Source organism: Calidris pugnax, unplaced genomic scaffold (genome assembly GCF_001431845.1).
Source record: "Calidris pugnax isolate Ruff unplaced genomic scaffold, ASM143184v1 scaffold255, whole genome shotgun sequence".
In the NCBI taxonomy this organism is placed as follows: domain Eukaryota; kingdom Metazoa; phylum Chordata; class Aves; order Charadriiformes; family Scolopacidae; genus Calidris; species Calidris pugnax.
In genome coordinates, this window is record NW_015091101.1 from 641,326 (window position 1) to 664,901 (window position 23,576).

General features: G+C 54.8%; 1 protein-coding gene across 1 annotated transcript in view; it reads left to right on the top strand.

The window, feature by feature from the left end:
• REXO1 (REX1, RNA exonuclease 1 homolog) overlaps positions 1–16,237 on the top strand; it is a 92,267-nt gene extending 76,030 nt beyond the window's left edge. The window contains exons 11-18 of the mRNA XM_014957956.1: positions 1,200–1,337; positions 3,933–4,046; positions 4,766–4,839; positions 9,187–9,297; positions 9,670–9,785; positions 9,928–10,066; positions 12,816–12,936; positions 14,085–16,237. Of these exons, the coding sequence (XP_014813442.1) occupies positions 1,200–1,337; positions 3,933–4,046; positions 4,766–4,839; positions 9,187–9,297; positions 9,670–9,785; positions 9,928–10,066; positions 12,816–12,936; positions 14,085–14,173 (902 nt within the window). The 3' untranslated portion in view covers positions 14,174–16,237. The remainder of the gene's footprint in view (positions 1–1,199; positions 1,338–3,932; positions 4,047–4,765; positions 4,840–9,186; positions 9,298–9,669; positions 9,786–9,927; positions 10,067–12,815; positions 12,937–14,084) is intronic.
• Positions 16,238–23,576: the final 7,339 nt, after the last annotated feature.

Sequence of the window (23,576 nt, forward strand, 5' to 3'; positions counted from 1 at the left end):
GTGGAGCACTGGAACAGGTTGCCCAGGGAGGTGGTTGAGGCCCCTTCCCTGGAGATATTCAAGGGGAGGCCTGATGAGGCCCTGGGCAGCCTGGTCTAGTTGGGGGTGTCCCTGCTGACTGCGGGGGGGTGGGACTAGATGGCCTTTGGAGGTCCCTTCCGGCCTGGACAATTCTATGATTCTTTGTCCCTTTGATGCAGCATCAGCAACAGTTCAGAGCTGCCTCTTGCCTTTGATGTAGCATCAGCAACAGTTCAGAGCTGCCTCTTGTGTTTCGGGTATTACTGACTTTTGGGCTTTTCTTTCTGTCTGGATTTTACTTGAACTTTCTTGCCCTGAAGCACTACTTTACTTTTTTTTTTTTTTTTTAATCTGTGCCCGTCAGATTAAAAAGGCAAACTTTACAAATATCTCCCATCTGCTCCGCGGGGCTCGTTTTCACCTTCACGAGTGTCGTAAGAAGGTCGTATCGTAGCCAAAGGATTGTGCCACGAGCGTTATCCGTGTTGGCTCAAATCGGTTATGGGTATTTTTGGGATGCCAAGAGATGTAGGCAAATTGTTGAGGAGATCAGAGAAGAGAGGGGGAAACCATGGAGCAGAAGGAATTGACATGGAGAAAGCTTAAAAGGGCCTGTAGAGCTCAGCGAAGCAACATCAAAGGGTCGGCGGCGATATTGGAAGGGTTTAACGTGGCAGCCAAAGAAGAAATATTGAGCAGGGTGCAAGAAGTTCTAATTATTCTGTGAAATGAAACGAACAGCCTGAAATCAACAGCAGGAAGAAAGCTTCTGATAGTGAATTTTGTAGCTGTGGGTGGCCTTTGAGGGGGGATTCTTTGGGCTGTGTTACAGATTATCGGTTAAAGGGTTTAAAACATTAAAATGGAAGAAGTCTCACATTGGTAACAGAAAGGCCTGGAGATGGGCTCTTTGGAGGAATTCTGTTTCAGCTGTGTTTTCCAAACCTAATGCTGGTTATTGAAGAGGTTAAAAATCAGCTTGTCCACCAATGATGAGATTTTTAAAAATTACTGTCAGTGTGCCCTGAAACCCATTTCCATGTCAGTCCTGAGGAAAGGCGGTGGGAGCAAGTTCAAACTAGCAGGAGTCCCTGCCAGGAGGTCTGATAAAGCAAAAAACAGTGAGGGAAACAGCCCCTACTTAAGCAATTTGGCTTCAGCCTTGTCTTTGTGTGCAGGACCTGCCTTGTACCGGCGACTGAAGGAATATCTCATGACCGAGGAGCAGCTGAAGGAAAACGGTTACCCCATGCCTCACCCGGAGAAGCCCGGTCGCGCCGTCCTCTACACTGTGGAGGAGAAGAAAACAACTGACTGTAAGCTCTGCTGGCTCTTTCCTTCTGCGAGGTTTGCTAGATACGTTACAGCTGGAGATACCTGTCCTGCTAGCAAAAGCTCTTTTGGCATAAAAATGTTCTTGGTCTCAGCATGGAGCCAACAACAGGCTCCTGTTGTGGTGGGTCTCCGTGGCGATGACCTGTCTCAGCCATCACGGAGGAGAGGAGCGTGGCGAGAGGAGGTGCTGCCTTTCTAGAGGACGAGGTTCTTCAGCTCCTGTGTCACCAAAACATTGTTTTTGGCACAAGGTTTATAGATGGTGGCTTGTGGCGCTGTGAGGACAAGGGGTAATGGCTCCAAGTTGCACCAGGGGAGGTTTAGACTGGACATTAGGAAACAATTCTTCACAGAGAGAGTGGTGGGGCATTGGAACAGGCTGCCCAGGGAGGGGGTTGAGTCCCCATCCCTGGCTGTGTTTAAGAACCGTTTAGATGTGGTGTTGGGGGATATGGTGGAGGGGAGAACTTTAGAGTAGGGTGGATGGTTGGACTCGATGATCCCGAGGGTCTCTTCCAGCCTAGATGATTCTGTGATTCTGAGGCTGAATGAGGTTTCTAATTGCTGCCAAAGACTATGAATTAGAATCACAGAAGGGTCAGGTTCCTCCTGGACGAGCTGCCTTTGGCCTCCCCCTGGGAGGGCACATCTTCTGTGGGTGCAGGTTTTGACTCCAGCTTGTGGCAGTCACCCAGGGGCTCCCTGCCACTGTGAGGGAATTGCTTGGCTCCTGTTTAATGTTTGATATCACTCCCCTCTCCCTGGGGAAGGATCTTTTGTGCCTCTGTGTATGAACTGCTGTTGTGGTGGGATATGGATTGACGTAGAGACATTAGGGCTGCAAAGATGATGAGGGGACAAGAACACCTCTCTTATGAGGAAAGGCTGAGGGACTTGGGGCTTTTTAGTCTGGAGAAGGGAAGGATCTGAGGGGGGATCTCATCAGTGCTTATAAATACTTAAAGGGTGGGTGTCAAGAGGATGGGGCCAGTCTTTTTTCAGTGGTACCCAGTGATGCGACAAGAAGTAACAGGCACAAACTTGAACATAAGAAGTTCCATCTAAACGAGAGGCGGAACCTCTTTCCTGTGAGGGTGGCAGAGCCCTGGCAGAGGCTGCCCAGAGAGGTGGTGGAGTCTCCTTCTCTGGAGACATTCAAACACCCCCTGGACACGTTCCTGTGGGACCTGCTCTGGGTGGCCCTGCTCTGGCAGGGGGTTGGACTTGGATGGTCCCTTCTAACCCCTATCATTCTGTGACACTGGGAAGGCTGGTGTTGCAGTGGGTCCTGTCTTGCCAGTTTGGATTGCAGAGTTTTCTGCTTGAGAGCACAGGACCAAGCAGTTCCCAAAAGCCCTTTTTGCAGCTGGACAAAGTGATCCCCCAGGTTTCCTCAGGACAGGGTGGGCTCCTCTTCTGACCCTGAATTTTCTGACCTCCAGTAGGAGGATTTGTGCTTCTCAGACAGTGCTGGGAGCAGGCTGGGATGGAGCAGGGATGAAACACGTACTCAGGGTGTACTGCGAGGTGCTCCTCTGAGCATCTCCGTGGAGAGACCTCGCTGAAGTGTGTTAAGTGCTCATCCATGTTAACACCTTGTGTCTACATTTGTCCTGCTGTTGCTGAAGCAACCTGTACCAAAGCTCTCTTGCATTAACACTGTCAAGTACTGTATTTGTTAGAGCCCTTCTCTCCAGCGAACTGGCCAGCTCCTTTGTACCATTCTGAGATCACCTTCCTGGTTCTGTTTCTGTAGTTTCCTGCAGATTTTGCAGGATCTTTGAATTTTTTTATTTCTTATTTGACTAAAGCTGTTGCTAGTCCATCAAAGCTGCAACTGTGGGCAGGTGACACAAATGGTCTGGATGGGTGTTAAGCAGGGCTGGGAGTGTGTTAGCAGCTTAAATGCTCACACTGGAACTCAGGGAATTGTGTGGACATCAGAAGAATGACAGTCAACCCCTTTATGTGGCTTTTTGCACCTCCCTTCTCTGAATCTTGAGCAGTTCAGGCACGGGTGGCAGGAGGGGGACATCTGTCCCTGTCCCTCGGTGGCCCAGGCTCTGCTGCTCTAAGCGTTCCTGTCTTTAGATGCTGAAGAATCCTTACAGAAAAGCTGTGCCCAGGAAGAACTCAAATGTCATTTAGAAGTGACAAGGCACAGATCCCCTGCAAACCAGGCTTCATTAGCGCTGATGTCCAACGAATGACTGATTTATCCTGTTTTTCAAAATAACTGTGTTAAGAGCCCAACGTAATTTGCTGGGGATGGAGAAACAATGGGGTGAATGTTGATGTGAGCTGTGTTGGAGCCAGTGTTGCACACCCAAAACACCCGAGAGTCTTATGTTTGCCTCTGAGAAATGTTTGGGGAGCAGATGCTACAGGATTGCATTTTCAGAGGAATTGCTGTGTCTTTATTGGAGTCTAAAACAACATTTGGAATCCTTTTTAACGAGAAAAGTTGTTTCACCGGTGTTTGGGCCTTGGGTGATTCTGATTTCCTTGTGCTTTGGCCAAGTTTAAAGGTGAGGGATTTCTAGTGACCTGACTCTTGCTTCTCTCCTCTCCCAAAGCCTCCTGCAGGATTTGCTGTCGCTGTGGCACCGAGTACATGGTCTCAGCCTCCGGGAACTGCATTCGCAAGGAGGAGTGTGTCCATCACTGGGGAAGGCTGCGCAAGCAGAGAGGTACATCTCTTCAGAGAGGGCTTGGTCACATATTAGCTCCAAAACCAGAATCTACCTGGGGTTTGAGTTGCTGTGGAACATTTTGGGGAAACAGAATCTACCAGGGGTTTGAGTTGCTGTGGAACATTTTGGGGCTTTCAGGGACTTGTCAGACTCACAGGTTGTGGCAGTTCCTGGTTTTGTCACTGGGTGGCCCTGCTGCTGCTGCTGCTGTGACATCGCGCAAAGAGCCGCTGGGGAGTAGTGGTACGATCCTGAAAATGGGACTCTGGGGCTGGAGCAGAGGTTGTTTGTCTTTGTTAAAAAAAAAAAAAAAAAAGAAAATGAAAAAGAAAAAGAAAAAAAAAAAAGAAAATGAAACCTTCCTGTGCCTTTTGAAAAAATCAGTCTGTTTAGGAATCTCCCTTGGGAGCACTGGGTGTCTGTCACTGCCCAGGAGAGTTTACTGGTCATGGGTGAATTCATTTGTAGCAAGACACTAACCTAGTTTATGCTCTGCTGGGGTTTTCCATCAGAGCATCCTGGTGGCTTCTGGAGTTTGTCTGGCTGAGACTTAAACTCTTTAGATTGCTGCGTGCGAATCTATACTTATTTTTCCCCTTTGTTTGACACTTTATTGCTGCTGTGCTTATCCGGGGTATCTCTGTGTGCCAGAGCTAAAGTTTAGGTCTCTTGTTAACAGGACTCTTCTCTTTGACTCTTATCTCTTGTTCTTTCAGTGCCAGGTGGATGGGAAACTCATTACAGCTGCTGCTCAGGAGCTGTGGGTTCACCAGGCTGCCAGGTTGCTAAAGTAAGACGTTGAGCAACACCTTTTTACTCTCAATAACATTTGTCCTTTGCTTACAGTGGTGACGGCTGTGTAGTCCCTGCTTAAGCCTTTAGAAGAATGGTGGCTTGCCTTAAGAGGGGAAAACAAGTACTTCTTAAATACCTTTTGCTATGCAAAGGTAGAAAAATTCAGTGTTTGGCAGGAGGGAGGAGACTCAGCTGCCTGGAGTGAGGTGGTTTCATTTGTTCTAAGCAAATGCCAGTGGATTAAGCTGCCCAGCAAAAGCTCAGACACAGACTTCTTTAGGGAAACATTGAGGAAGTGAGAAATAAGGAATTTCCTTCTAAGGAGCAGTCTCAGGGCCTTGACAGCAAAATGCCAAAACCTTTTTCCCATTTTTTGCTTTCCCAGATGCCTGTGCTAAGGTAACTTTCTGCTGTAGGCCAAATTTTTTCTTAGTTTTCCATTAACTGCTGATCTTTATTGTATGAAGGGGAGGAATCTTCGAAATCTTCCCAAAGAACCTGTTGTAACTCACAGAAATTATTTTTCTTGAGCGGTTGTGTATGAAGCAGAATGAAAAACCTGCTTTTAGCCCTTTGATAGAGCTGAGCATGGTTTGGAAGGTTTGGGATATTTGTGCCCAGGTGCTTTTTTTTCCCCTTTAGGCAAGAGGAGAGTTGGCTTCCCAGCCTGGCATTACTGCTCCTCAAACCATTGACTGGAGGGAGGAATCCATCCTTTGCTCTCCTTTGTGTCTCTGGGGATTCTCCTCATCACTTGTTTCAGTGGTATTTTTATATTTGGCTGCCCTGAAGGGGAGAGGAATGTGAGAGCTGAGAGAAGGGATCTAAAAGGGTCATGTCCAGTGGAAGGGGCTCCCAGAGGCATCTTTAGTCCCACTTTTTGAAAGTCCCCAGGCCATACAAGGCCAGCGAGGCTGGCTGTAGGTTCTGCAGAGGTGTGTGCCCTTCTTCTTCTCATTCTGGCCAAAAGCCAGAGAGAGGAAGCGAATTCTGGGGTGAAATTCAAGGCTTGTCAAAATAGGAAGAATTGTCTGGGCATCCTGAAGGGTGCCCTGCAGAGCCTGGGGCACCGATGGGATCAGGCTGCTACTTCTGTTTCTTTTTCGTGTGAAATGAGGATCCCTTTTTAATCAGAGCTCCAAAAAACATCCAGCAGGGAAGTTGGGAGAAATTAATGGGGCTATAAAAACATGACTTCTCTGCATGTTTTTGCCTGGCTGTTGTAGACCATAAAACCTCATGGCCTTTTAAGGAACGTACAATCTCTCTAATGGCCTCTTACTCAGTGAAGCGTGTGCCACCAGTGCTCTGGGGCTCAGGCATCCTGGCGCATCTGCCTCCTGGTTGTTGTGCTGCTACAGATCACTGGGGTCTGGCTTCCTTCATTTCTCATCCAAAACATGTAAGTTTCCCAGCATCCTGTGTTAGATTGAAGGTTGGAGTCCAGAGCCTGCTCCAGAGCAAGATACTGGGATGTTTGGGCTACTGGTGAGCGCAGTGTCGCTCAGCTTTGGAAGAGGCCATTGAAAACAGCAATTATTTGTAATAAGAAATTGTTTTAAGTAACTAGATTAGAAAATCATGTCTGTGTCTTCCTTCCAAATGCATCTGAGATGTGCCTGCCTGGGTCCTGCTGCAGTTGGGCTGTGTGGCAGGAGATGGCAGGATGGAGCTGTGCTGGTACCTGCTGCTCCCCAGGAGCCAGGGAGGCTGGAGCTGCTGGTCTTTGTGATACCCGAGTCTGCTGCTTTCGCTGCTCTGAAAAACAGAAGCAACTTTTCCACCCTCTTCTCAGCAAGGGAGAACCAGGCAGTTGCAGAACATCAGCTAATGTAGAAAAACACCCCATTTATTTTTGTTTTCCTTTCCTTCGCTGCCCAGTTGTGTTGTATTACAGAGGGAGGGAAGGGATCATGGTGCAAGGGAGAAAAACATTTACTATCTGTTGGCCTGGTGATCTGCTCTACCCATTTCTTTAGCAAAACAGATGCAGAATGGACAAGTGTGGGCTCTTGCTCCTGGGGAGCAACAAACTACGTGGCCTTTGAGCGGTGCTGGCTTTGGATACAGGGAGAGATTGGACTCAGTGTGGGCCCAGCTGCCTTGTTCACTTCAAATGATGTGGTTCTGTGTTCTCTGGCTGCACCTGCAGCAATAACCTGGGCAGGAAAACAGGCAAATGCTTGGTTTGGTTATCCCCCTGCCTGCAGGTATCAGTTTTACAAGTGCCTCAGTTGCTCATCTCTCCAGCCTTTCTATCCTGAGACACACAAGTCCAGTCTGATTCCTTGTTGGGCGAGCTCTGGGAGAAGCAGGATGGAGGAGGCTGTGCACAGGCTGCTGTGATTGTGTGCAAATACAGTGAGATTTAGGGGCAGACCAAATTTAAACAAACACAAAAACCCCACTGGGGAATAAGGGCGAGAGGGCATCACCTCTGGGTGTGGGGCAGCGGTTTCGTTCCACCTAAAACCATGTCAGTGGGCAAAAAGGAGGCACGATCTCTGCCTTGTCCTTGGTTACACCCTCCTGCTTCCCCAGTGGTGCTGGTAACTGGATCAGCACAAATCAACCAGTTTAAACTCCCCCTGCAAAGAAGGGTTTCAGGCTGGTTGGGCAGGGTGGGACCCTTTGTCGCAGAGGAGAGGGGCAGTGCCTGTGCCAACAGCAGCTTAGTCTCGGGATGGCTTAAGCCACTCATGGAATGACTCCCCGCGTTTTCCTGGTGCCTTGGGGAGCTCTTCTCTGCTGGGATCTTGTTGACCCTCAAGTTTTACCTGGGGATAACGAAGAGCGGTTGGAAATGGTCTCTGTTTATTCCTCAAGTGCTGGTAGGCAGCAGCTCCTGTTTGTCTGCGAACCATCTGGGTTTGGAACAGGGTGGCTTTTATTTGTGTGCACACACTGACGTTGGCTGGTGCTTCATTACACCCGTTTCTGCTGCCCTCTGTGGGCTGTGATACCCCTGATGCTGATGCTCAAACTGGGATGTCTGGGGTGAGGGTCCTGCACCTGGGTGTTCTCAGCCACAAGCTAACCCAGGAACCAGCAGCTGGTGTTGTAAGACCTTGGTGTGACCCCTTCTAAGTAATTCTGCTTCAAGTTGAAAGTTAAAAGCCACTTGTCCTCAGGTGTGAGATGTGTTGCTCCCATGGGAGCTGTCAGTGTGATGCCACTGGCCCTGATGGGGCTTTGGAACCAACTCATGTGAGCTGTCAGTATGGTGCCACTGGCCCTGATGGGGCTTTGGAACCGGGGTCATTCCTGGCGATGTTTGCCATTCCTGGAATTGTCAGAGTTGGAAGGGACCTCTAGAGATCATCCAGTCCAACCCCCGGCCAAAGCAGGGTTGCCCAGAGCACATCCCTCAGGAGCATCCAGGCAGGGCTTGAAGATCTCCAGAGAAGGGGACTCCACACCCTCCCTGGGCAGCCTCTGCCAGGGCTCTGCCACCCTCACCCCAAAGAAGTTCTTCCTCAGATTTGAGTGGAACTTCCCATGGTCCAGCTTGTGCCCGTTGCCCCTCGTCCTGTCACTGGGAATCACTGGAAAGAGTCCGGCTCCATCATCCTTCAGCCCACCCTTTAGGAACTTGTAAACATAGATGAGGTCTCCCCTCAGTCTTCTCTTCTGGAGGCTAAAGAGTCCCAGCTCTTTGAGCCTTTCCTCACCAGGGAGATGCTCCAATCCTTGAATCATCTTTGTTGCCCTACACTGGACTCTCTCCAGTAGTTCCCTGTCTCTCTTGAACTGGGGAGCCCAGAACTGGACGCAGGATTCCAGTTGTGGCCTCCCCAGTGCAGAGCAGAGGGGGAGAATGACCTCCCTCTACCCCTGGCCACACTTCTCCCTGTGCAGCTCAAGATCCCATTGGCCTCTTGGCCACAAGGGCACATTGCTGGCTCGTGGAGAGCCTGCCATCCACCAGGACTCCCAGATCCTTTTCCTCAGTAGTACTTCCCAGAAGATCCACCCCTAACCTATACTGGTGTCTGGGGTTCTTCCTCCCCAGGTGCAGGACCTTACATTTGCCCTTGTTGAACCTCATGAGGTTCTTCTCTGCCCAACTCTCCAGCCTGTCCAGGTCACGCTGGATGGCACCACAGCCCTCTGGAGTGTCAGCCAGCCCTCCCAGTTTGGTATCATCAGTGAACTTGCTCTGTCCCCTTCTGGTGACCTTCTCCGACTGATGGGCAAAACGTAGTCCTCATCAAACTTTAGAAACGATTAGAAAAATTCTGCTTGTTTCAGTGGGAGGTTCTGTTGAAGTGGACTTTTTGGATTCTTGTTCCTACCATCATCAAACAAATTTCCCCCCCCCCCTTTTTTTTTTTCCTTTAAGCAACATGTCCACGATGGGCGAAAGGAGAGCCTTGATGGCTTTGTGAAGACTTTTGAGAAGTTGCCTACAACTGATGGGTACCCTGGAATCTACGCGTTAGACTGTGAAATGGTGGGTGCTCAATGACAGGGGCAATGCAGAAGTAAAACAAAGCTTTTTTGGGGAAGACCGAAGGTGTGATACAAGTGGCTGAAGGGAAAGCTCTGCTTTTCTGCCACCTTCTTTCCTTTCTGCTCTGGACTCTAAATCATATTGGTCTTGTACACATAAATTAGCTCTTAATTAGTTGTAGCAATGTGTCTTTCATTTGGGGACTGCACGCACCCTTGGAAAGCTGTAGTTAGCTGGCTGATACTGAGCAGGGTTTGCTGCTATGGTGGAGGTGCTGCATTTTGGGAGCTGTGGCCCTTGGGTGATGGGCTCCATCGACACCGTGCTGTGGTTGCCACGTGTGTGTCTTCACACCTGCTCTGTTGCTCGCAGTGCTACACCAAACAAGGGCTGGAGCTGACAAGAGTAACCGTCATCAACTCCGACCTGAAAGTGGTGTACGACACCTTCGTCAAGCCAGACACCAAGGTGGTGGACTATAACACCAGGTAAGGATGGAAGATGGTCTTCCGTGGGTCAGAATTTGGGGGGAATGGCTGGCAGCTCTTGGTGAAACTCCATTGACCACGCTTTGGGTCTTGAGATGTTCCTTTAGTGAAGGAAGGCCTTCTTTCTGCTCTTACTCTGCAGATTCTCAGGTGTGACAGAAGAGGACCTGGAGAACACTAGTATCACCCTGCGGGATGTCCAAGCCGTCCTACTGAACATGTTCAGTGCAGATACCATATTGATAGGCCACAGCTTGGAAAGCGACTTATTTGCACTAAAGGTAACTTTCACCTCTTGCATCTACGTCTCTCTCCGGTTCTTTCCCACCCCGGTGGGTGTTCTCTGTCTCCTTGTTTCCAGAACCAGGAGGACACAGAAGGTCTATCTTGTCTCTGAGTCCAAGGGAAGCTGTCTGTTATGGAAGAGCAAGGGTGTGGGTCGTGTGTGTCACTCGTGATGTCACTCACTCCAGCTCTTAATGACTGGTGCTGCCCAAGGTGACAGACCTCTGGAGGTCACTGGGGAGGGTGAACAGAGCAGGGCCGGTTGGAAGAATGATCTCAAATCATTGGCTTCTCACCCCTTGGCCATATAGTCAAGAGTCCTCTGTTGGTGTCAGCATCCTTTGACTGGCTTGGAGATGTGCTCAACCAGGGTCAAAGTGGGTTGCCCAGCGAAGTTGTGGCTGCCCCATCCCTGGAAGTGTTCAAGGCCAGGCTGGATGGGGCCTTGAGCAACCTGCTCTAGTGGGAGGTGTCCCTGCCCAGGGCAGGGGGGTTGAAACTAGATGATCTTTGAGGTCCCTTCCAACCCAAACCATTCTATGATTCTAACAGGGGAGGTTCTGGGTCCCTCATGTCCCCTCTGGATGTCCACAGGTTGTATTTTAGAAACAAGCCAAGCCTCTTGATTGTCTCTGCCATTGGAGATAGTTTTCCTGGTTTCTCTTGTGATGTTAAGATGTCTGTTTTCTCTGAGTGAGGTTCTCTGCCTGGTTTGCTGAGGCTTGTGGTGTTTGACCCTTCCTCTGTCTGGTTTCCTGCCTGGCCCTGGTCACTCTGACCTGCACGTCTCTGCTGCCCTCTCCTCCCCTTGCACAGTGAACATAGGTCCCCGGGGGCTTGTCCAGGGTCACCAAGACAGCGTGTGCCGGGCAGGAGCTGAGCCTTCAGTCTGTGCTCAGAAGGCAGAACTTCCTCCAGCCGTCCTTCATCCTGCAGCTCCTTTGATGAAGAAGCTGCTGCTGCCAACTCACGGCGGCGGTTTGGAAGCGGGAGGTTTTAATGCCTGCAAAGCGCTTTACCTCTCCGTGGCACCCTTTATCCCGGCCTCTCGGAAGAGTTCATCATCATCATAAAAGAATTATTTGCAGTTTTATCAGCACGAGATGACGGCGCTGGCCTCTTAGAGGCATGATTTTCTCTCAGCATCGCAGAGGCTGCCAAGAGAGGGATATCACGGAGGGTGACAGGCGGGTGGCACGGCAAGCCGCAATGTCTGCAGGCTGTGGCAGTAAAGTCGAGGTCTAATGGCCATGGCAAGCTCCAAATGGCGACAGCATTTTCAATTTTTATTTAAAGCCATATTATCCCGTTTCCTCAGCCTTCCTGATCTCCATAAGTAATTATCGTGGTGCCTGGGTGGGTGCCAGACTTTGACTGCAGTCCGGGAGGGATTATCCGTAACGTCGGCGGTTTTCTATTGGGAAGAGCATGGCGGGTTGTTTGTGTTGAGCTGCAGCTGTTGGTGGGCATTTACTGGGAGGTCTGGTTTAGTGATGATGCTCCTTGTTTGTTGTGTGGGTGTCTATTTTTGTCAGTCAGGTTGACGGTTGGACAAGATGATCTTTAAGGTCCCTTCCAACCTAGAAGATTCTGTGATTCTGTGATTTACGGAGCGGGGGCTGTGAACCTCTGAATGATGAGGTCAGGGATTGTCACACAACATCAGCTGGTGCCTGGGAAGAGTGGAGGCAGATGAGGAGTTGGGATCATCAAGGTCCTGTCTGCATCGTCCTGCGTCCGGACTCACAGAGGCATCTTTTGGTCAGATGTCCGGGTTTCTCTCTTACACCTCACATTTTACTCTCGTGCTCAACACGTGGGGCTGCCTTCATCCACTTCCCTTTAACTCTCACTGAACACGTGTTTTGGCAACAGAGGATTAATCTTGTCTTAGCCTGAGAGTGAAAAATTAGTATTTAGGAGGGGGGTTTTACCCTGTGTTTGTGGCCTCAGTCAGATGTGCAGCACCTTGACCTGGTCAGCGGCTTCAGTTCCTCCAGCACGATGACACTTCAGACCTGGAGGGCAGGGAACCTCTCTCCTCTCCTGTGTGCCCAGGTGCTGTGACCTGAGCCCAGGACCTCCCCATCCACCAGGCAGTTCCTTATCCCCAGAAGTACAGGATCTCCTTGTCCCATTCCATCCCTGCTGAGCCAGTGCTGGTTAAAAACTTCCTGTTGACTCATTGCTGACGGACTGGGGATTTTCAGGGTGGTTTAGACCTCAGAGATGAAGCCTTTTCCATAGAAGCAGTGTCATGTACAATGGGTTAGGGAGTTTTGACTTGCACGTCCTTCCCACTTCAGTTCACTTCTTGAGAAGCAGTCGAAAGGCTGTTAGAAGCTTTGTGGCCTCAGCTGGTTCCTCATCTGAGTTTTCCATCGTGAAGGACACTCTCAGAGGTATCCCAACCTCTCCAGGCCCAGGGTATTAAGGGTCGACCTGTCCTGTTTTTGAGCTAGACAAGCTGAATTAGCCCTGAATTTGTGCTGCTTTGAACGTGCTGTTGGGCAGGGATGTGGGCTGGCAGAGCTTTGGGGAGCCAGATTATATACACTCTTTATAGCAGAGTCATCTTTGGTTCAGCCAGAGCCTCTTGCAGGACTGGTTGGGTGGGAGTTGGTGATAGCGTTGCAGCGGGAGCCTGACCGGAAGATTGCTTCAGTGTGGTTAATCCCAAGGAGTGTCTGTGCCTGTGGGAGAGGGGAAAATAACCAGGTTTCTTTCCTGCTTCCTCCCTTCCAGCTCATCCATGGCACAGTGGTGGATACCGCCATCGTCTTTCCCCACCGGCTGGGTTTGCCTTACAAACGGGCTCTGCGGACGCTGATGGCAGACTACCTCAAGCGCATCATCCAGGACAACGGTGAGAGCCAGGAGGAGCTGAGAGCCAGGGTCTGCTGTCCCATCCCACCTGGATGTGGGCTCCTTGTACCTGCCTTCCTCTGCTCTCCCCATCTCCCATCCTCTTGCTCCTCATCTTTCCTTCCTGCACAGCATCCGGCAGTGGTTCCAAATGGCCCAGTGCACGAAATCTCTGCCACAGTTTCAGTCTGAACCCTCTTTGAGGGCCAGCAGTACTCACTTCTTCCCCTGCTGTGCTAAGTGGGGACCAGAGCAGTGGTGTGAGAAGACCAGAGGGAGCTCTGTCAGCCTGGAGAAGAGGAGGCTGAGGGGAGATTTTATTGCTCTCTCCAACTCCCTGAAAGGAGGGTGGAGAGAGGGGGGGGTTGGTGTCTTTTCTCAAGTCACAGGCGACAGGACGAGAGGAAATGGCCTCAAGTTACACCAGGGGAGGTTCAGGCTGGATATTAGGAACAATTTTTTCCCTGAAAGGGTTCTCAGCCATTGGAATGGGCTGCCCAGGGAGGGGGTTGAGGCCCCATCCCTGGAGGTGTTCAAAAGCCGGGTTGATGTAGTGCTGGGAGGTCTGGTTTAGTGATGATGCTCCTTGTTTGTTGTGTGGGTGTCTATTTTTGTCAGTCAGGTTGACGGTTGGACAAGATGATCTTTAAGGTCCCTTCCAACCTAGAAGATTCTGTGATTCTGTCAAGGCCATGTCGTGCCCTCCCTTCTCTCTCTGGCAAGCTGAGATTGACCTTTCTGGCTGAAGCTTAGCATGTTCCTTTCCACCTTCCTTTGAGTTCTTTGTAAACATAATGCTGGGGAAGTTGAGGCCTCTCTGACCAGCTACTCTGTAGCCTGAGGGCCTCGCACTGGCAGGACTTCAGCCCTTAATTTAAACAAGGGAACGGTGTCAGGCTGAAATCCAGCAAAAAATGTGTTTAATGGAAATTCTTCTACTTTAAAGCCACCACTGTGGTTCACGGTGATGACAGATGGACCCGTGGCTGCTGTGGCAGGGGGCAGGGAGCAGCTGGGCCAGCAGCATCAGGCAGGACCTGGTCTTGGGCCACCTTCCTGTGTGATTGGTGCTGGGCAGGCAGCCCCCGAGGGGCAGAGGGGCCACCTGGGCCCGGGTAGTAACACTTGTCCTTGGCTTTGTGTTCCCAGTGGAAGGACACGACTCCAGCGAGGATGCCAGAGCTTGCATGGAGCTGATGGTCTGGAAGATCAAAGAAGACGCTAAAGTGAAGCGATGACTTGCGCTTTCTCTCTCTCCTCTTCCTCCTCCACCTCTTTGAAGCAGTGCAATAAATGCTCAGAGTACCACTGTCCACCCGTACGCAGCAGCATGCTCCCCGGGCTCCCCTCCAGGTACCTCTGGGACTCACAGACTGCTGCTGGCACAGCTGAAGGGCACCAGCAGGTCCCCGGGGCCAGGCAGTGGCTCTCAGATCCTCTTCGCCCCACCTGAGGGATGTTCTGTGGTACAACACTTGCCTTGTAGGCACAGCAAGGTGGTTTTTGAGTAGCACAACCAGAGAGAACTTCTTGGCTCCTAGGAGAAGCTTTTAGAGGTAGGTTGGATATGTGCAGAAGGATCTTTCTGGTTCAGTTAAAGGTAGATCTTTATCTTCTTTTTTTTTTTTTTTCTCAAATGTAACTTAACTTGCCTCTACTCCGAGCCTGGTAGATTCCTGCAGTGTCTGGAGATGGGGGGGAAAAGGCAGAAAGTTGGGAGGAAGCTGTAAAGTGAGTGGATTGTGTAGCTGGTGTGTGAATGACAAATGAGGGGTGGTGAGATCGGGGGCTGGAGCCATCGGGGAGGAGATCCCAGTGCAGTCCTGGGGCTGCCCCCGAGAGCGCGTGGTGGGAGCAGTGGGTCGGAGAGGAATGAGACAGGGTGAGGGGACTTGCCCCCTGCTGCCACCCTGGGGATCTCTTCGGTGAGAGCTGCCATCCTGGTTCTGCAGACTCTGCAAAAGGGGGAAACCACAAGGTCAGCCCTTGCCCAGACCTCAGGGAGCCGTGTGGGAAGCAGCGATGCCAAGGGACAGCGGGACTGGGACAAACTGGGCTCCCAGAGCCACCTTGCAGCCCTCCAGAGGAGGAGCCATGCTGGGGAGGACAGCGGGAAGAACAGGCCTTGTGTCTTGGTGGGTTAGGACAAGGTGTCCTTCCCCTCACCCTGAGCTTCCCTCGTGTCTCCAGTGAGCTGGTATTTAGGGATCAAGGTTTTTGGGGGGACCCGGGTGCAGCTGGGATTGCACTCGTGCCTGGACACTCTGCAGGACACCCCGCCCCTGTCCCTGAGAGCAGGGACTCCATGCAGGCCAGAGCAAAAGCAATAGGTAAAAATTAACGCTTTTAAACTAGTTTACATGTTGGGTGTTTTAAGGAGAGTTAAAGACCCAGTTACTGTCTGTCTGAGCCCAAAAGCAGCCATCGGGAGTGTCCTGGTGGTGGTGGCAGGAGCACAGGGGCATCCAGAGTGGCTCTGGTGGCCTCTGTCCACCCGGCCTCCGTCCCGTCAGGGGAACGAGGTCCCCGAGAGACGAGGTCTTTTAGCTGAGGTCCAGACAGCAGCTTTGCCCCGATATTAGAGCCCCTTGTCCCTCCCAGGTGGGGCTGTCATCGCTCCTGGCAGTGGCTGGTGTGGTGTCCCTGTCACGGGGTGGCAGTGGGGCAGGGGAGCTGCTGGGCTTTGGTTCCTCTCGGAGCTGGGTCCTGCTCGCTCCTCTGTACCCACCACCAGCGCTGGGCTCAGTCTGGGGACGTGCTGTGTGTCCCCAGCGTGGCCATCCATGGGGACTGTGGGGCTGGGCTGTGTGCCATGGGCAGGGTGTCCTGCTCAGGCCCCCCTGCGTGGGCCGGAGGGTGCTGGGGGGCTGTCCACGTCCCAACGCTGCCCTCAGAGGTGAGGATGTGGCTTCCAGCACTGAGCTCTCCTGGAGCCACCAGGGGAGCTGGGGACTGCGAAGGCTCCTGTTATTGCTGAGCCCTTTGGTGTTGCCTCTGGCGGGCAGTGACACGGGCTCCCAGCCTTCACTACCCCAAATTTTGGGCCGTGCAGCTCCCTGCCACCCCCGCAGTGGGACATGTGGCACCCTGCTCTCCTTGCAGCCGCCTCCTTCCCTGCCAGGGGGTTGGCTTCAGGTGAAGCAGCCTCAGGACACCTCGTCCTGTCCCCCTGTCCCATCTCCTGCAGGGAACAACCCCGTTCCTGCCCAGGCTGTGGGAGAGATGGGGCAAGTTCAGTGCTTCCTAACCAGGGAGGGGGGCTTAGTTCCTGCTTCTGCCTCTTTTCCCTTCTTTATCCCCCCGTTTACCTTCACCCTGGAGCATCATGGGAGAGATGGGGCGAGCTCAGTGCTTCCTAATAGGGAGGGGGGGCTTTGTTCCTGCTTCTGCCTCTTTTCCCTTCTTTATCCCCCCGTTTACCTTCACCCTGGAGCACCCCAAAGATCCACCAATAGGTTTCACAGCCAGCTCTTGCCTCGGGGCTCCCCTGCTACTTGATGGGGAATTCCAGCTCCATTCCCCTTCTCCTGCAGCACCCACCTTCCCTGGAAAAGCCGTCCCGTTAGACCAGGTGTCCTGGTGTCCTGCCTGGGGAGCTGGCTTGGTCCCAGCACCTGGGCTTGGGGACGGCAGGACGTGGCCCCAGGATGTGTTCCTCCAGGCGTGAGTCCTGCCAGGCTGGGGGACCTCCATCCTTCCCTTTCCTTTCCCCACAGTTCAGCTGGGATTCCCTAAAACGAGTTATTTTTGGAGTGGGGAGGGGTATCAGGGGAGATTGTCTGGTGGGACCATGGACCATGTCCCCCCGCGCTGTCGGTGTGGGTCAGAGCAAGTGTTGGACCCACGGGCTGCCCTCCCCTCCGCCCCCCCGGGCGCCGTAACACTGTAAACCCAGAGGTTTGTGGTTGGTAAGAGTTTTTGGGTTGTACATAACTATTGTAACCTGTAACTTTTTGTAATTGTTTTTAATAAAAGAGTGTTGACCTAGAGGCACGCTCCCGAGTCTGGGTCTGCTCTGCCCCTTGTCAGGTCAGGGGTGGTGGGTGCTGGAGCCACCCTGAAGGCCAGGGGGGGTCTGGGCAGGGTCCCCCAGGGCATCCCCTCAACTCACAGCAACTCTTACTCCCTCTGTGTCCTCCCAAAGAGCCTCTCCTGGGGCTCTGGAAGAGCCCAGCCTTCCCAGTCTTTGGAGCCAGCTGGGAGCTGGGGGAAATGGGGTGAAACTGGTGCCACTCGGCGGCTGCAAAAGTCCAACCCAATGAGCTGGGAGTGTGAGACCAGGTGGTGGCCCTGGTGCCTGGGGTGGTGTGGGCTGTGTCCTCGCTCTGTGCACACCTCCTTCTTCTTGGGTGTTGGGGGGTGAGAAGCTCCACACGCCCCTCAACGTGCGCTGGCAGCCCAGAAACCCCCCACCCCTGGGCTGCATCCCCAGCCCCGTGGCCAGCAGGGCCAGGGGGGGATTCTGCCCCTCTGCTCCGCTCTGGGGAGACACCCCCCAGTGCTGCCTCCAGCTCTGGGGCCACCACCAGCAGAAGGACATGGAGCTGTTGGAGCGGGGCCAGAGGAGGCCCCGGAGATGCTGGGAGGGCTGGAGCCCCTCTGCTGGGAGGGGGGGCTGAGAGAGTTGGGGGGTTCAGCCTGGAGAAGAGAAGGCTCCGGGGAGACCTTGGAGCCCCTTCCAGTCCCTAAAGAAGGGGGGCTCCAGGAAAGCTGGGGAGGGACTCTGGCTGAGGGAGGGGAGCCCTAGGAGGAGGGGGAAGGGTTGGACCCTGCAAGAGGGGAGATGGAGCTGAGCTGTGGGGTTGAACTTGTTTGGTGGGAGGGTGGGGAGAGCCTGGCCCAGGTTGGGCAGAGAAGCTGTGGCTGCCCCATCCCTGGAGGGGTTCAAGGGCAGGTTGGAGGGGGCTTGGAGCAACCTGGTGTGGTGGGAGGTGTCCCTGCCCAGGGCAGGGGGTGGCACTGGGGGGGGTTAAGTTCCTTTCCCACCCAGACCATCCTGTGGTTGTTCCTGCCACGCGGTGCCCTGAGCTCTGGCAGCAGAGGGGCAGGTCCTTGCTCCTCCTGTCTCCGTCCTGGATCTGGGACAGGAGCCCCCACCAGCACCGACGTCCTCCCACCGCCCGAGCAGTGGGGCAGGTCCTTGCTCCTTCTGTCTCTGTCCTGGATTTGGGGCAGGAGCCCCCACCAGCACCGACGTCCTCCCACCGCCCGAGCAGCCCCCCCAGGAGAGCCCGTATCAATCTCACAAATGGGGCAGGAATTAAAGTGCCAAGCGAAGGAGCTGATTCAGCACGGAGGAAGAGGTGAAGGTAAAAAGTTCAAATAAAAAAATAATAGGCTATTAGATGACCTCACTGGCAATGTGTTTTATTTAACGTGCCGGTGATGGCTTGGCCGTGGCAGCAGTTTCTTTAGGATGCTGTAAAAGTCACGGCTGACTCCTGTTCTCAGCCACCTTTATGGACCTCGGAGGTGCTGGGTGCTCCGAGCTCCGGCCGTGCCCCCCCAGGTGCCTTCAGTCCCTCTGCTCCCCCCCATGTCCCCCTCCTGCAGCTCACCCCCACGGGGCCGGGGGGGACTTAGGGGTGAGCCCCCGGTCCCGGGTGGGTATGGCCTCGGGGTGCGGACAGAGGGGTGGAAGGACAGACCTGCTGGTCCTGCGGGTGCCTGTTCTGTATCTGCCTCGGGGGGGTCTGGGACCCACATTTTTCCCTGGAAAACCCTGTCTCCTGGGGGCTCGGCGGGAGCTGGGGAATTTCCAACAGGAACCGCAGTGAGGGGCTTGCTTAAAAGCTTTTTCTTTTTGGGGTTCTTCACAAGCAGAGCCCTGGACCGTGGCTCTGCCTGTGTCCCCCCCCCTCCCCATCACCTCCATTTTCAGATGCTAAATATGGGGAAGGAAAGGAGCAGGGAGACCCCCATAACCCCAGGCCCTCTCCCCCAAAGTCAGGCAAAGTCCCCCTCCCCAGGCAGCTCCTTTGGGGTGAGCTGAAGTTTGGGGAAGGAAAGTGCAGAAAAAGGCCCCATTTGACTCCAGAGGGAGGGGAGGGGTGAGTTCAGAGGGGTTGGTGCATCACAAATCCCCCCCCTCCGTTGTCCCCACCCTCACCAGGCGTCCGTCCCTCGTCCCTGCTCACTGTCCCTGTATTGATCTATGGAAACAGCCTCTGGCCCCCTCCCGCTGAAGCTCTTCTCCAGGCAGTGGGTGTCCCTGGGCTGGTTGTGTCCTCGGGGCTGTCACGGACACGGGGACCTGCTGAGTCCCCCTCGGAGCTGGTCTGGGCCCCGCAGGGGCAGCGGGAGAATCAGAGAATAGAGTCATAGAATGGTCCAGGCCAGAAGGGACCTCCAAAGGCCATCTAGTCCCACCCCCCCGCAGTCAGCAGGGACACCCCCAACTAGACCAGGTTGCCCAGGGCCTCGTCGAGCCTCTCCTTGAATATCTCCAGGGAAGGGGCCTCAACCACCTCCCTGGGCAACCTGTTCCAGTGCTCCACCACCCTCACAGTGAAGAACCCTCTCCTCATCTCCAGTCTAAATCTGTTCCCCTCCAGCTTGAAGCCATTGCCCCTTGTCCTGTCACTGCAGGCCTTTCTAAACAGGCTCTCCCCAGCCTTCCTGTAGCCCCCTCAGGTACTGGAAGGCTGCTATTAGGTCTCCCCGGATCCTCCTCTTCTCCAGGCTGAACAACCCCAGCTCCCTCAGCCTGTCCTTGGAGCAGAGGTGCTCCATCCCCCTGATCATCCTTGTGGCCCTCCTCTGGACCCTCTCCATCAGGTCCATGTCCTTCTTATATTGAGGGCTCCAGCCCTGCTCCTGTCCCCCTGCCCCGGGTGCTGCTCGGCTGCTCCCCCCCCACCTCCAGCTCCGCTTTCCCAAGCAGGGAGGGAGTTCCCAAACCCAAATCAACGCCGCCTCAACCCCAAACCTGCCCCCTTGCAAGGGTGGTGAGAGGTTTTGGGCAGCCTGGGGCCCGGTTGGGCACGTGGGGGTCATTATGTGTCCCCGTTCTGCAGCTGAGACCAGGCAGCTCATCACACGGATGCATTTGCAGATGCTGACAGGGCCCACCCTGGGGCACATCTCATCCTGCAGCATCAGCCCCTGGCGAGGGGCGTCCACGGGGCGTCTGTGTCACCCCCTGCCACCGAGCCACCCGCCGCGGGTCAGAGGTGACCACGGTCATCGATCCTCTCTTTAAAAAGCTTTTTATCAGGGTCTGTCCGGACCCTCCGGGGGGGTGAGGGCTGGGGCCAAGGCCGGGGGACGAGTGTCGAGCACACGTCGGGGGTGCCGTGGCTCGTGTGTGTCACCCTTTCGTGGTGACATCGGGGTGACGAGGCCCTTCCTGCCACGGTCAATGGGGACAGGGACCTCGTGGTGGCCCCTGTGGGTCTGCTCCCTCCGAGCTTCTCCTCACTCCCTGCTGGAACCCACGGTCTCTCCTCGGCCTCTCTGCCCCGTGCCTCAGTTTCCCCCGGGCTGACAGAAAGGGATGCCTGTGTCCCCCCCGTATCCCCAGACCCCCAGAGTGCCCTGCAGTGCAGGGGGGGGCTGTGGGGGTCCCCAGACACAGGGGGTCCCTGTTCCCAGCCCTAAACCCGCAGCAGGGGGAGGTGGGTGACACCGGTGTCACCACGGGGAGAGGGGTCCTCCTGCACCAGGGCAATGCTCTAGTGCCCAAGATTATTGGTTGTGGTGGGGTGTAGTGTGTGGGGGTGTGGGGTTTAGTTGGTGGGTGGTGGTTTTGGGTTTGTTGTTTTTGTGGTGGGGTTTTTTTGTTTGTTTGTGGGGGTTTTTGGGTTGGTTTTTTTTTGTTTGTTTGTTTTTTTCTTTTTGGTTGGACTCGATGGTCTCAGAGGTCCCTTCCAACCACTAAGATTCTGTGATTCTGTGACTGGGGAGCAGGGGCTGGCAGGAGTGAGAAACTGGGTGACCAGCCCTGTCCCCTTCTCAGTCCCCTGGCCTGGGGTGGCTGGGAGTGGAGGAGGAGGAGGAGGAGGAGGAGCATGCCGGGGAGGAAGGAGGGCGGCTGCCGACTGGTCGTGCTGGTTTTGGAGGGGGTGGTGAGTTTTAGGGTGCTGGAGGCGGGTGCTGGGTGCCGAGGGCAGTGCAGTTTTGCTCCGGGGGCTCGTGGGAGGCAGTGGTCATGCCTGGAGGCAGCGCTGTGGGTCCCTCGTGCCATGGTGGCCACCAACATCATGTCCACTGGTGGCCAACCAACATCTGGGGCATTAACCCGGGGAGGTGCCGGCTCCAGGCCGGGGGCTGCACGTGGGGCTGTTCCCAGGCTGAGAAACATCCCCCGTCCCGCAGGGAAATGCTTCTACATTATTATTATTATGATCATTATTATTTTTATTGTTATTTTCTCTGAACAAACGGGGCTTTGTAGCTGCTCGCCCGGTTGGAACGGGGCACCTGGAGCTGCTCATTCCCTGAGTGAAGGTAAAAAAACCAGGCTCTGAGGTTTAACTCTTCCCTGCACGCGCGGGAGGAGCCGGACGCCGCTGCCGTGGGGCAGCCCCATGGGGGTCTCCTGCACCCAGAGAGGGGACACGCTGGGGTGGCCATCACAGCACCCAGAGGGGCATCCTCTGCCCCGTGCTGGGCTGTGCACGGCCTCCAGCACTCACTTAATTGCACCGGGGGGGGGTCAGCTAATTGCAGGGGGCGATTGATTGGTAAAAATGTCATCTTTGCTGGCCCCGGTTACCAGGGTGACCTCGGCCGTTCTCTGCCAGCCTTATGGTGGCCCAAAGCCACCCCCCACACGTCCCTGCCGGGGGGGACACTGGGGTGGGATGTGGAAATCCCTTTCCTTCCTCCGGATCCGGGCGCTGCTGCCGGAAGCGACGAGCGGCTGCGAAAGCCCCGGAGGGGGGAGGCGGGGAGGTTTGGGGTTGGGGGGTGTCCCCCCCATGCCCAGTGGCCACTGGCCTGTCCTGGAAGTGCCGGTGCCACCTTCACCCCAGCATCTTCACCAGGCTCCGGCGCTGCACGTGCTGCTGGTGCAGGGGGAGCAGCAGAGGATGGAAGATGGACCACGAGGGCCAAAATGCCAAATTTCCTGGTGGATGCTGGAGCTGCCAGGGATCCCTGTCGGGTGAGGGAGCTGCCCGGGGAGAGCGGGCACCAAAGGCAGGTGATGGGCTCGGGGAGGGAGAAACTCCCCTTGTGTTTGGAGAGAGGGGTTGGGTTCGTGTTGACGGTCACCATCCAGTGAAAATTCAAAAAAATTCACTCCCAGCGGGGCTGCCCGGACCCTGCTGTGGTCGAGGATGGAGAATCCCCTGCGTCTGCCCCCTCTCACCACTCAGAGCATCAACCCCATGGCTCCTGTCCTGCCCCCCACCCCCCCAGACCCCTCTCCCTCTCCCCTGAGCCCCTCCTGCAGCCGCCGGGTTTTATTTCGCCCTTCACCACCTTGGAGTGAGAATTAGCAATAACTCGTTAATTTGGCTTATTTCACAGCACCAGCCCCTTGGGCAAGGGCTGGCTGAGGTTTTTCCCCTCCTTTTTTCAGGAGGAGCCCCCGGGATGAAGATGCACCCAAATTCCACCCCCCCCCCATTGGTGTCACCCAGCGCCCCGTGGGGACACGGCACAGTCCTGTTGTTTATGGACCTCCCAGCAGTTATTCATGATCGTGCAGTAAATCCTTTATGGACTGCCTGGGACAGCACTTGGTTAATTGCCTCCGGGTTTCTGTGGTTAATTGCAGCCAGCAATTAATCTGATGGCGGCCACGGCGGGACCACGACGGTGGGGCCTCTCTGCAGGCGTGTGGCGTGGGATGGGAGACACCAGGCTGCACCACAGCCAGCTCGTGTCTCGTTAGCTGCCGTCGCTAACGAGGCAGCCTCTGTCCCCAGCTGGGTTTGCAGTCCCCGCTGTCACCTCGGAGGCGGCGCAGTTGGTTTGTGCCTTCATCTTCCTCTTCCTCAGCTGCTCCCACCTTCCTTCATCTTCATCTTCACCTTCATCTTCAAGGAACAGCCCGAGCCCCAGATCCCGGGGGATCCCAGGGGGACTGAGAGCTTCCCAGTGAAGCCAGTTCAGCCCCAGTTTGGCTCTGGTGCAGCCCAAACCTGCCTGTTTTCTGCCTAAACACCACCCAGGAGATGCTTGTGCCCACCCATGGTCCTTGGACCTGGTTTGGGACCACCTGCCTCCCTGTTGGGACCTTGGCCACCTCACCCTGTCCCCGTCCCCCGACAGATCCCACGGGAAAGGCTCCGGGTTGTTTTGAGCTGAGAGGATAAATCAGGGCAGGTTTTGAGCCCAGGCCCGGCTGCCAGCTGGGAGGGGACCCCGGGGGTGCCCAGTGGGAGGGGACCCGGAGATGCCAAGGGAGGAGGGGTCCCGGGGGGTGCCCAGTGGGGAGGGGACTCGATGGGGTGCCCACGAAGGAAGGAACCCAGAGGTGCCCAGTGGAAAGGGGTCCTGGGGGGGTGCCCAGGGAGGAGGGGTTACAGGGGATGCCCAGTGGGGAGGGCACCCGAGCGGGTACCCAGGGAGGAGGAGACCCCGGGGGTGTCCAGCGGGGAGGGGACCCGAGGGGGTGCCCAGGGAGGAGGGGTCCCAGGGGGTGCCCAGTGGGAGGATCCCAGCGGGGAGGGGACCCAGGGGGTGCCCATA